At 41.2% G+C, this 13,145-nt stretch overlaps 1 protein-coding gene across 1 annotated transcript; it reads right to left on the reverse strand.

Annotated features, from left to right (window-relative positions):
* Positions 1-4,319: 4,319 nt before the first annotated feature.
* LOC120730711 (mitoferrin-2-like) lies at positions 4,320-13,142 on the reverse strand. Its single transcript, XM_040027170.1, has 4 exons — positions 12,659-13,142; positions 8,349-8,577; positions 7,968-8,024; positions 4,320-7,549 (listed from the first exon to the last, which is right to left on the reverse strand). The coding sequence occupies exons 1-4, from the start codon at positions 12,992-12,994 to the stop codon at positions 6,969-6,971; spliced, it is 1,203 nt and encodes a 400-aa protein (XP_039883104.1). The 5' UTR covers positions 12,995-13,142; the 3' UTR covers positions 4,320-6,968.
* Between the last annotated feature and the right edge of the window lie 3 nt (positions 13,143-13,145).

The following is a 13,145-nucleotide window of genomic DNA, read 5'->3' on the forward strand; positions in this document are numbered from 1 at the left end:
CTGGAGTGAAACGGGATCTGCGCAGGGAAGGTGGAGGAGCTGTTTTCTGTCAGTCAGCTTAATCTGGACCACCTCCTGCAGTAAAAAGGTTCATTACTCAAAGTGAAGAGGACGTCCTACGTGTGTTTCATGTATTCCAGAATGATGATTTATGCCATTTCTTTGTTGGCCCTTCATTATTTCTTATTAACAAAATTTCCTGCAAGCCAAAGATCATGAAGATGGTTTCAGAATGTTCATTTTACTTATTTTTAACCATTCACAACAAACATTAACAGAAAACAGGTAAATAAAAGATGCAGACCACGTTTTCCATCGATTTTGTTCTAATTTATGTGCACAATAACAAATTAAGTTGGGGTTTTTTCTGTTTTATTGCAAATGTACATCCAGCATACTAACAATATATTGCCACACCTCCTTTGTAGAAGTTGTGCTATAGAAATGATGAGTTGAGATGAGAAACCCTTTATGTATCCCTTATTTGCTCAACATGAAGTTTTGTTTTCATGAATCACTTCCACTATCATGCTACTCCCCACACTCCCCTCTCCCAAACATCACTTAGTGTAGTTTAATATCCAGATTCTCACAGCTCTGATATCTCTCACAATCCCATTTCAAATGATGTTCAGTCAAATAAAAGTGATTCTGAAAACATCAAATGTTCTCTCACTCTTACGTAAACATTTTTAATCTTATAATTGAGACGCTAACAGGTCCAAATTAGCATCCAGACTCCTACCATAGAGCCATCTGATGGAAAACGTGAACAGCCCAGTTGGACACACAGACCTCTATGCTCCAAAATATGTAGATTCTGTTCAGATTTAATGATACAATTACAGATGAGCAATGTCATGTGACCTAATGAACCCATCTTAACAACTTCATATAAATGGTAAATGGCCTGTATTTATATAGCGCTTTACTAGTCCCTAAGGACCCCAAAGCTCTTTACACATTCAGTCATCCACCCATTCACACACACATTCACACACACATTCACACACTGGTGATGGCAAGCTACATATAGTAGTTTGTTACGTAAGGTTTCATTTTCCATGGGCTGAAGGACTGCTGGCTTCTCTGCTTAGACTCCTGCCCCCATGCCCTGAACCCAGATAAACCACACTAAACAAATGGATGGATGAATGGATGGATGATGTTCCCACAATCTGTTCCACTATTGCATTACTTCTCAAACTTGGAACATGTTTTTTTTTCATTCACCAAACCTCTCCAGTGGTTTAGCGTCATACAAATTTTTTTTTAATCTTTTTAAAACTTTGAATGGGCAATCCATGCTTTTATGCTTTTATTACATCCCAGCTGGACTATTGCAACTCCTTATATGTTGGAGTTAACCAGACCTGCCTTGCAAGACTGCAGTTGGTCGAAAATGCTGCAGCTTCTGAAAAGACGTGAACATATTTCCCCCATGCTTGCCTGTCTTCACTGGCTCCCTGTTCACTTCAAAATTGATTTAAAAATGTTATTGTTGACTTACAAATCCCTGAATGGACAGGCTCCCGGGCATTTAGCCTTATGCGCCCTCTAGATCTCTTAGATCAAATTATCTTTTGCTTTTAGCCATACCAAGGTCGAGGCTGGTTCACAGAGGCGATCGAGCGTTTGGGGTCGTAGTGCCTAAACTGTGGGATAATCTACCCTCACATCAGACAGGCTCCTACTGTCAGTCTTTTTAAATCTTATCTTAAAACACATTTGTTTTCACTGGCTTTTAATACAGTAGGAGAGTTATTTGGTATTTGATGTTTGTTACTAATATTATAAGTTACTTTACTAGTTATCTTGTATTTTTGTACAGCACTTTGGGCAACTTTGCTGTTGTAATTAAATGTGTTATATAAATAAATAATAATTAATAAATGATAAATGATACAACTTTGATTTCAAAGAGGCTGGGACACTGTTAAAAGCATATAGTGCAGTGATTTGACAGACATTTAAACCTTGTGTATAACTAAAAATAGCACAGAGACAACAGATCATATGATAAACACAGAGACCATTGCTTTGAAAGTGCTGTGTCTTCCTTGATGCTATCAGTTGATCAAAAACACGAAGATTCTTTTATCAGTTCGCAGGTCTTTACTACAGAGCCACACTGTTGGATTATGTGCAGAATGCATTTGCCATTGTTTTCCTGTAATAAACAAGAGCTTCTGTGGTGAAGATGTCCTCTGGCTGCCAGCTTGTGTATTTGAGGTGATGACACCATCACACATTACCTATGCCATGCTTATTAACCCACAACTCAAAACAACTTTTACATTTTAAGCTTGTATGTTCAAGAATTCTCACAAATAACATTTCTGTTAAACCAGTCCAAATATGTGCACCTCGTGCCTCCATCTATAAAACACCTAAGCAGCTGAAATGCAAGATTTACTTTCCATGGATTTAGCTTAGCTTTGTGTCCTGATGTCAAGCCAGATGGTCCCACTCCTCTTTAACCCATGGAGACTTGACAATGAAGATTCCCAGAAGAAAAATAAATAAGAATTCTGATTTTGATTTGTGAGACCACAGAAAAGATTTCCACTTTACCACAGTCCATCATAGACGGGCTCTGTCGAGCCAAAGCAGCCTCTGGATCTTGTCCATATATGGTTTTTCTTCACATGGTTGCAGGGCCTTAACTTGGCGCACCAAAATGTCAAGCAGCTAAAAATCCTGCATCGAGCAAGACTTGGAAAACAGTTTGCTTTCGAATCTCCAGCTTTTTCTCAAAGAACTCAGAAACCAGCCAAATGAATTTCACATTGTTAAAGCACATTTCAGGGAGTTTTGTGATTTTTGTTTTTCTGTATTATCAACATGAATGTTTTTACATTGTAAGCAAAAGGAGAAAAAAAAACATATCTCATGTTATAACACAGACTTATGATTACTGAGAGAGATAACAGTGTGTGGAGGTGGAAGAGCCAGTAGGATCACACCTCGAATCACTGAACTTCTGGTACCATACCCTCGTGAGCATGAGTTGAACAGTATTGTACTGCAGAAAGTAGTGTGTTGCTACAAAACAGGTGAGAAAAAGGCAATTAACAATGGAAGAGACAGAGACCATCACAACACTTAAAAATAGGTGGTAAATGTTTCCTACAGAGAAATAAGTCTGTTTCCTTTACCATCAAAAGACACTCAGAAACTGGGCAAACTGACAGGAAGAGGTCTGGCAGACACAAACCACAAATGAATCAGAGGACAAGTTTGTGAGAGTTAACAGCTTACGTGATAGGTCGCTCACAGGACAACAGCTTCAAGCACAGCTTAATAGTGGTCGTAGTAAACAAGTCTCAGTTTCAGCTGTGAAGAGAAGACTTCGAGCTGCATGTTTGGCAGCAAGAAAGCCATTGCTAAGACGTCAGAATAAGACAAAGAGGCTTGCCTGGGCCACGAAACACCGACACTGGACTACTGAAGACTGGACAAAGATCATATGGACTGATGAATCAAAATTTGAAATCTTTGGCTCAACGGTGTGTTGAGTAGGCGAAAGGATGGTTCCACAGTGGGTGGCATCAACTGTCAACCATGGAGGAGGAAGTGTGATGGTCTGTGGCTGTTTTGCTGGATCCAGGGTTGGTGACTTGTACAGAGTGAGAGGCCCCCTGAACCAAAACAGCTACCAGAGCATTCTGCAGCACCATGCACTACCCTCTAGTATGTGCCTAGTTGGTCAGGGGTTCACCCTACAGCAAGATAATGACCTAAAACATAAGCCCAAGCTATACCAGAACTACCTCAGGAAAAAAAGAACAAGATGGGAAGCTTGAAACCATGAAGTGGCCAGCACAGTCCTCAGACCTAAACCCCATCGAGCTAGTTTGGGATGAACTGGACAGAAGAGTGAAAGCAAAGCAACCTACAGGTGCCGCATGTTTATGTGAACTTCTGCATCAAATATGGGAAGAACTTTATGAACGAGATTTCATTTCTATTGTCGAAAGAATGCCACGGGTGCGTTCAGCCGTTATATTTGCCAAAGTTGGCTACTTTGATGAGTCAAAGGTTTAGAATACATGTTGGTCTAGAAGTTGATTCCATGATTTCTTTTCAACTGCAATTGCTTATTTGTGCAATGAGACATTAAACTGTTTAATTGTCAATAGAAAAACTGGAAAAATTGGGGTGTTATAAAAGTTTGGACCAGTAGACAGTGTGTGCATCAATACCAAAAGAGGGTATCTCTATCGATGACCAGTCTCCAGACTGTGCACATACTGAAGCGGAGTGTGGATGTTGTAATGTGAGGGTGAGGAAAAAAATAAGACCAGCAGACACATTGATAGCCTCAGCGCTTGGCGAGCCAGCACCAAGAGAAGTCCCTGCTTCTGCGAGGAGCTGCCTTAGCGAGTTTATTTACAAGTCACAAAATACAGGCGACTCTTTCAAAGTGCGCACAAGCGTTTCACATTAGTGTTGCTATTTGACAAACCATCAGTTCATCCCCTCTACTGCTCAGTCTTTGGTTTCCCAACTTTGAAACGTGAGGATCAGTCCCACAATCACACTCAAATACTCTTTACCCATTTATTTTGTTCCACAGATACATAAGGTGTCGCTGCTCTTAAAATAATACAGTTTGGTTTTTTCCCCCCTACCACCCAGGTGAGGATTTTGTGCACTACAAAAACTTGCATTTTTACAGCACAGTTGACAAAACTCACAGTTCAAATTTATATCATTCAGCATAGAAGTCAGCCTCATATTTGGAGCTTTAACAATCTATTTATGCATGTTATTACAATTTTTTTTTTTTTAGATTTATGGCTTCAAAAACATTAAATCTATATCTGTTATACAGTGATCTCTGTAGTAGTTGTGCGTGGCTGTATAGCGGCTAACTGTAGGCATGTATTTAAATAGTTGCCTCTGTTTCTCTTTATTTTCCGGGTTGCTTTTCTGCACTAAATATGACAACAACTTTTAAGTTTTTCAAGTGCTGGAAAAACAGAAGAAAAATAAATCATGACTGCAGTGATATAAAAACTGTTACCTTATTTGTACAGCTTCTACTAAAGGTATGGTTTTCCGCACATCCACGTGTGCTAATGAGGGGAAAAAAGGTTTAAAAATGCAGAAGCCCGGTCTCATGGCTGCAACAGAAAAAGCACTTTTCTAGAGCAAAGACATGAAGTGACACGATGACCCTGGCAAAGGAAATAAAAAGTCCAATAAATTCATACTCGTTTCCTCCTCAAACTGTTTTTCCAATTAAAGGACAACAGCTGTGCTAAGATCAAATAAACTCAGTCACAACTGACCTCCAAAAAAAATTGAGTTTACACGCGCACACGCACACACACACGTTCCACTCAAGCACCAAATCTTCGATCCAAACCCAATTCTGTTTTCCAAAACAGAAACAACAATCTGTGTGTCACACACGTGACAGAGAGGGTTAGGTAAAATAAAGGTGATCCCACACTAAAGTCACTTATTTTGAGCCAAGCGTTACTGCACATTTGACAGTACTGATTCAGCAACCCAACACTGTGCAAAGAGAGGACATCACAACATTGCACAACACTTCCTTCAAAGGAACTCTGTGGACATGAACCAGAACAAAGTTTTGATCCGGAGGAATCAAATCTCTGCATCTGATGAAGAGGCGGCCTGACCTGGCCTCAAAACACTGCTCTGCCGGATGTCCCCCAAAGTTATTCAAGGCTGTGAGCTACGAAGCTCAAGTTCTTGTTTTAAAAGTTTCATCTAATCTCCAATTGTCCTCAAGTTTTTAGGATGGCAATTAAACACTGCACCCCCCTGTGGTCAGAGGGTGCAATGGCAGTAACGCTTTTAACCATCCCCCCCAACATGTGCAGTCAGGAGGTGTGTCTTAACTAAGCCACAGTGCAGCTCTTAAGTAACTTAACCTGTTGAGATTTAAGGCCATTCTAGCATCTTCCCATCAGTGTGGGACTTTTTACCCTTTCTGGGGTATTTATAAAATGTTACAATCAAAACTAAGTTCATTAGAAGTGAGTATAAACACCCTCAAACTAAAGCTCAAAGCCATCACTTCAACCTGAGTCTTTTTTTTCCTCAAACATACATAAGAGTCAGGGGGGTTGGGGGGTCCTTAACGGGTGGGACCAATCCAGACTTAACTTCAGTGTGTTAGCAGTGCTTCCCACACACTGATGGTGACTCGTTCAAGGGTTTATTTATTCATTTATTCTCTGATCATTTGAGAGAACAGCACCTTAGCCAATTTACCAGTGGCCCCTCTCACTTATTTAGAAAGTTGATTTTCTGATAACTAGCCATTGTGCTGGTTATCAATATCATTAAGCTACTTCTTAAAGGATGAACACCAATTTACAGTTTCTGAAGTTTTGCAGCTGTCGGCTCCAGAGACCCATCGGGATTGAGGCGGAGTCTCATTGGCGATGCAGCTGATTGCACCAAAGTTTATGGTGTCATGAGTTAGTGGGCAAAAAATATCTGTAGAGGTGTTAATAATTTGTTAAACAAAGGTACATGGAACTCTTTAGCAGTAGACGCTCTCTGCCACAACTAGAAACAACATCTGTGGGAAACACTGCTCAGCCACAACAAATGATTTCCTTTCTGGATGCCCATGTTGAGAGTTTGTTGGGTCAAACACTAGTAAAAGTAAAAAAAAAAAAAAAAACTAAAAGAAAGTTGGAACCAGAACCTGTTATTTCAGGGCAATCTTCTTACAGATGGACATTCTGCCAACCCTCTATAATGAGAGGCTACTTTTGTTGGTTGTAAATGTAGTCACCCGCTTTGAATTAGAACAGATATCATAATTGATATCAGTAAACAAGATGATAACTGACTTTCTGCTCAAAGAATCAGAAAGAATTTTTTAACCTTCAGATGTTCAGAAATCACCACCCATAACAGTGATTGCTACGGTGCAATAAACCTCTGAAATGCTAATACCCAGTCGTGTTTCCAGGCGTTTATTTGTCTCCATCCCGATCTCCATGCAGCCTTCTCTCATGCTGCCGTTTGGTGAGGATGTATTTGAAGAACTCGTAGACAGACCAGCTGATGGCAGTAGAGGGCATCTGGTAGATGACCCGGGCTTGGACGCCTTTAAAAAAGGCTGGAAAGCCTCCCATCCTGTACACCGTCCGAAAAGCCTCACCCAGGCCAGAGATTTGGCGGCTGCCGGAGGCCGACGCAACCGCTCCAGCTCCCGTCGCTGCCTCTGCCTGGATCACGTGAATAGCCCGAGTCTCCTGCGTGTTGAGAAGGGTCTTGCAGACATCGAGGGGGGTAGTGGCAGCAGCAGCCAGGGCTCCAGCAAGAGCACCGGAAACAACGTGGGAGGAAGGGTTGTACTGTCTGTGGGGGTTGAGAAGCTCCTGCAGGTACTCATAGGTCATGAAGTGGAGCACCTGGAAGGGCACGTTCATCGTGAGCTGGGTGGTGTAGCTGCGGTAGAAAGCAGCTGGGCCCTCGTGTCTCAGCAGAGAACTCACACAGTCCACCACGCCACGATAAGGTGAGTTAAACATCTGCATTCGCTGCTTCACAACTAAAAGAAAAAGACAGGACACAGCTTTCTCAATCACATTCAATAACACCTGATCAAGCACGTGTTTTCTATGATCTAATGACCATTTCTTATCAATCCCTCCAATCATATTCACACAGAATTAATTGTTCACACAGAACAAAATGTTAGCCTTCTCAAGTAAACACATAACAACGTGTGACTGTCATCATCAGACTGGTCTGTTGTAAAAAGCTCTTTTATTGTCTGCAGCTTGAGCCTGTAGCTCCACCAAGTGTCCTAATCACAGAAACACCACATGGTCTATAATGACCTGAAGTAGGCTGAGGTTCTTTAAGTAGGTCAACACCAAGTCTTTACTGTGCAGAATGCATCACATGTGACTGCGTGCACATCAGCTGAGCTGACATAAGCAAAGAGATTGAGGAGGAGAGTTTACCTTCAGCTGGGTTCATGATGGCATCGTGCAGTACTGTGGCCATGCAGCCCGCCACTCCTGCACAGCAGACGGAAAAAAAAGTTTTAACCACAAGATGTCACAGACTCTCCAAATATTTTTGAACACATTACAAGGAGTGTGTTAAAAACATTAGCATAACTGGCTCTAGTTTAATTTAAAAAAATTAATTTAATCAATCAAACTGACAATAATAAACAGTCACAGAGTCATGTGTAACTTCCTTCTACCAAATTCTACTGAATTCATTTCCTGTTTCTTTATTCTTCTGTTCTTTAAAATAAAGAAAGAAAAAAGAAAACACAATCAAACTTCTGCACCATTGATTATAAGTCAAAGTTTGCTGACTGGGAAACATCTTACCATTGGCAAAGTGGCTGTTGGTGCCAGGATGAATAGCGTCACTGAGCGAGAACTTTATCTTCTCATAGCACGCGAAGTAGAGAGCATGGGCAGGCCCCGCCCCCACTGCCAGTACATTCACGCCTCTGATCGGCCTCCACACGCCCTCAGTCTGTACAATCTGCCGCAGGGCATCCATCACGTTCCTGTAGCGTGCGCCCGGCTCTGGGTGCAAGCTCTGCATGCGAGTCTAAGGTAATGGGGAGGAAAATAAATTTGAAAAGAATATATAAATAATGTTGCAATCTGTATCCCACCTTTTAACGTTCTGGGTGGGAATAATAAGTATTTTTAAAATAAATACAAACTTTTATTTAAGCCCACTCAATTTTATAAACACTTGGAATTGGATATTGTGATATTTCTTGTTCAAAGTTAACAGGCGTACTTTTGCATTCTTGCAGAAAAGATGCAGAAGAACAAAGAGAACAAACAACCCAAAGGAAAAAAATAAAAAAGGAGGAAGTGTTACAGGGCCCCTTTCTGTCAGCATAACCATTATAAACACTTATCCCTCTGTCAGGGAAACCTGAACAGCTAACAGGACAGTTGGCGCAGTAGGTAAGAGCTCATGTAAATGATAAATTTTAGGTTCGTCTATTCTGTTTGTGGTTCTTACTATGTTGGGTATTTGATGCTGCAGTTCCTAATGCAACACAAAGTTACTTTAATCTTTAGAAGAGGCTCTTGCGTTTTGAAAACTGCAGCTTTTTAAAATGACGACAGTATAGGAAGCCTGTCATAAACAACAAAACCCACAACTCCTAATATAGTAAAGGATTGAGACAAATGATGTTGGATGACAAAGATGGTGCAGTTTCACTTCTGTGTCCAAATATCATGCAGTATGTGTCATTTTAACAGCCTTTTCACTGGAAATCATCCAATGTTTATGGAAGTACATATCACTGTAGAAAATGTAACTACATCTGAGTTCAGTGTTTTTGCCCATGAATGAGTACTACTGTTCACTGGTGGACAATAAATTAATCTGACCACCTAAGTAACAGACAGGGATGTGCGTGACAAGTCGACCAATCATTGCTATTGTCACTAGTCAGCATCACATATACTAGTTGTTTTTACTTCACACCCAATGCTGGTAAATAGTGTAATAGTTGTGTCCTACTGTTATGCAGCCATCTGCCACCAGAGGGAGCGTTGTTGTTGAGAAACAACCTAAATCCCTTAATCTCGGCCTGATCTTTTTGTTAATGCTATCATTGAAAATTTAATTAAAAGGCGAAAGAATAAGACTGTGGATATGCGCTTTCTCTGTAAGGCGAACTAGGCTTTCTCTTAGCGATAGTGTGAGGAGTTCAGTCATTTGGGAGGGGCTCAGAGTGCAGCCGCTGCTCTGCCACACCAAAAGGAGGCAACTGAGGTGGGGTAAGGTGTTCCGACTGGGCCTTTCTTACTGGGACTAGGCCCCAGGGTAGACCTGAGACTTGCTGCCCATGCCTAGTAACAGATTGCCAAAGCAATGAGCAATATTTTCAGCCCCCTAACATGTCACAATCCTAAATTTTTCCAGCTGCTTTACAGAAGAGCAGAGAGCACATCTTCCTCTTGGCAAAATGTTCACATGGACTTTCCCGGTTTGTGCTTCTGGGAAACGATAACGCACACGGAATGTGCTCAGTCATCCACAATGTGAGCGGTGCATTCAAGACTGTTGTAGAACATCCACGTCCTCAGCACTGAGCAGCAAACAACAGCAGCAGCTGGTAGTGAAAAAAATGACAACAGTTCACCGGTTTATGTATTCAGCCTTACTTCACTGTATACCACTAACTCACTAGTGTCATACTTGCCCTGCAAAAGAGCAAATGCCACCTCTGCTATCAAAGCAATCATCTCTGACGGCCTGATGTAGCAACCTGGCAGCTGTTGCTAGGTTGCTACATTACCCTAAAAAACATTAAAATCTACCAACTAGATAGACAGGGTAGCTTTGTGCAAACAGTCAAAGGGCAAGGTCAATTGTAGATACTGAAGAAACTACAGCAGTGCTTCCTTTTAAAGTCTGATTAAATGGATCAGAGGTTTGTAACATTTTGCAACATATTTCACCATTTTTTCAAAAGGTTTTTTTAATGGTTCACCCAGGAAAAAGTCTGCATTTGTTTTTTCCCTAGCTTAAAATAGACGTTTATGTATGAAAAAGCTCAAACTATGTGTCGATTGAGTAAATAAAACTCGCTTACAAAAAAAAAATAATTCCTGATATTATTTTGGTGAAAGAAACTTCTTTCACCAAAACAGATTAGTAAGATAATGCTTTCTGCCTGCCTTCAAGCAATGAAAGAAACAGACACTGAATTTAGTGAGAAGAATAGACTGAAGCATAACGATCAGTACTACATAAAGATGCTGGCCAGCTACGTATGATGGCAGCAGGAAACAGGTTGTGAAAAAACAAACCTTAGCAGTAAAAGGAAGTTGTCTTTAAAAGTTTACTGTAAAGAAAATCCAAAGTTCCTTCAGACAAAAGATATTCAACCACAAAGTTTTGTAATCCACTTCCTTCTACTTCAGCTTTGTTGCTGTAAGAGCGACACGTCTTGAGACACATAAGGCTAGGAAAGGCTTACGAAATTCTCAACTTAAAGTCTTCTTTATAAATTAAAACACCCGAAGCACATGTAGCTGACATCCTACCAGGAATGACATTAGGTCTGAATGTTAATTGCTCTATGTTTTTGTTAAAGGCTTTCTAAAAATGAGGAAGTGATCAACATCATTGTTTACCAAATGTTGCTCAGTTAAAATGACCTGCACAGGACTTGTCACTGCAGCAGATTGCGCATTTACATCCTTGTTAATAAGAATTTGAAATAACCACAAATCTGCAAGTCAAAACATTTTCAACAAACATCTGCTGATCATGGTGTGATTCTGATGAAAGGTCCTACAAGGGAAAGCTTGAGCTTGTTTTCACCAAATCTTCGACTTGGAATTTATAGTGAATAAGCCTTTTGTTTGATTTACCACCGCTATAAGAAACCACAGAATTACTGCTTCTTTATCTCCTGATACAAAAAGGAAATAACAGGCTGCATACTGAGCACTAAGCTAACAAAGGAAGACACTGTCTTGATTGCTGAAATGCTTTTTGACTCCTAAGATTTGACTAGTCAGTTCCTCCTCTAATCCTTAAATCTACTCAACTTTTCTAGCTAAAGCATGGGACAAGCAGCTGTTCACAGTTGGCACAGACATTTATATCATAGGAAGACATGGTTAGAAAATCCTAAACTATCCAGTTATTCTGAGAAAGAAGCCTGTGCATAGTGCCACACACTCTTCTGCCAAGGAGTGCTTCATTTAACTAGTGTGTCACTGACTTTTGCTCCAGTGATTAATGACCCAAATGAGTTACTCAGTTACTACAGCAAACTCTTCACCGTGGTTTTTTGACAGTTTCTACAAAGTGTTTTCCCAAAGTAAAGCAAAGAGTGATGTTGTCTACAACCATAAAGGTAGCTCCAACAATGCAAATGAATGAAAGCAACAACTGTCCCCAGTATCGCTTCCGTTTAGTCCTCTACGGTTACGTCTTTGATATCAGACTTTGACCATATGTGAACTCCAAGGTTAATTCTAAAATCTCGCCTGTTGGATTTTCTCCGGGATTACTTTTACGATACTAACCATTTACTTAAAACGTAGCACAATTGAAGGCTTTGGACAAAGCAACACAAAATGTCCATGGAGTTAATGGGTTAAGTGATAACTTTCTTTAAGTGTATCGGACCCGTGGGAAAGTAGTGCTGTGTAGCAAGGTGTAAATTTACGAGTCCACTTGAAATTGAAAAAAGAAAACACACCAAAAATGCACATTTCAAACCCTGTGCGATAAAGGATGCATGTTAGGGACAAACTTTAACAATCTAGGACAAACTGAGGTGCCGGTTACTACACTAACGGCACCTCAGTGAGCTACTATCAAGCCTAACACATCAGTTATCTCTCCAAATCAAAGCTAGGTAAAGGTAAACATACACACTAACATTAAGCTTCCCACTGCGTCCGCCTGAGAATCCTGAGTTTTATCATTTTAGGTTTAGGTAACGTAGCTAATTTAACTGACCTCTGTTAGCAAGGTTACCCCCTGTTAGCTTGTAAGCTAGCGTTAATCGAGCTCAGGCTTGTAAAGAGGCCTGCGTCAGATTCGGCTTTATACAACCAGTTACTACCCTCAATGCTGCAGAAACAGAGCACGACAAACTTTAAAACTCGTAGCCTATTATATTCCATCGCTCTTATACCTTGACACAGTCGACGGGATACATAACGCAGTGCTCCATGATTCCAGCAACGGCACCTGCCAACATGTGTGTGCTGGTGGATACTCCTTGAGGCAGTCCTTCATAGTCTATTTCTGTCTCGACAGAAGTCAAGGCCTCCAGAGTAGACCGATGTGACACCGAGACAAAGTCCTGTTCCCCCGCCATTCTGGATGAGACATGAAATCCTCCCGATGTTCCCAGCAGTCTGCCGCCCAACCATCGAATCTCTGCCCTGGCTGCAGGGCCAGTGACCCGGCTATCGACGCCCGCTGCTTCCACCGACGTTCGCCGGGACATGAAACCATCCGCTTCCATTCAGGTAAGTGACTTTAGTCCTACTGATATGGACAAATCTGGCGGCCTGCCTGTTGGCGCGTTCTTCCCGGCAGCTTATGAATGCAGGCCGGGGATAGAAAGTGCGCGGCAGCCAGCTGCAGAGACCGGGAACCAGGAGGAAGGATGGCTT

The sequence above is a fragment of the Simochromis diagramma genome, unplaced genomic scaffold (genome assembly GCF_900408965.1).
Source record: "Simochromis diagramma unplaced genomic scaffold, fSimDia1.1 OVJJ01000362.1, whole genome shotgun sequence".
Lineage (NCBI taxonomy): Eukaryota > Metazoa > Chordata > Actinopteri > Cichliformes > Cichlidae > Simochromis > Simochromis diagramma.

Coding starts and splice junctions, on each gene's coding strand:
- LOC120730711 (XM_040027170.1), bottom strand. CDS start 12,994: ATGGAAGCGGATGGTTTCATGTCCCGGCGAACGTCGGTGGAAGCAGCG. Junction 8,578..12,658: donor ATCCCGTCGACTGTGTCAAG/GTATAAGAGCGA, acceptor CCATTACCTTAG/ACTCGCATGCAGAGCTTGCA. Junction 8,025..8,348: donor CAACAGCCACTTTGCCAATG/GTAAGATGTTTC, acceptor TCTGCTGTGCAG/GAGTGGCGGGCTGCATGGCC.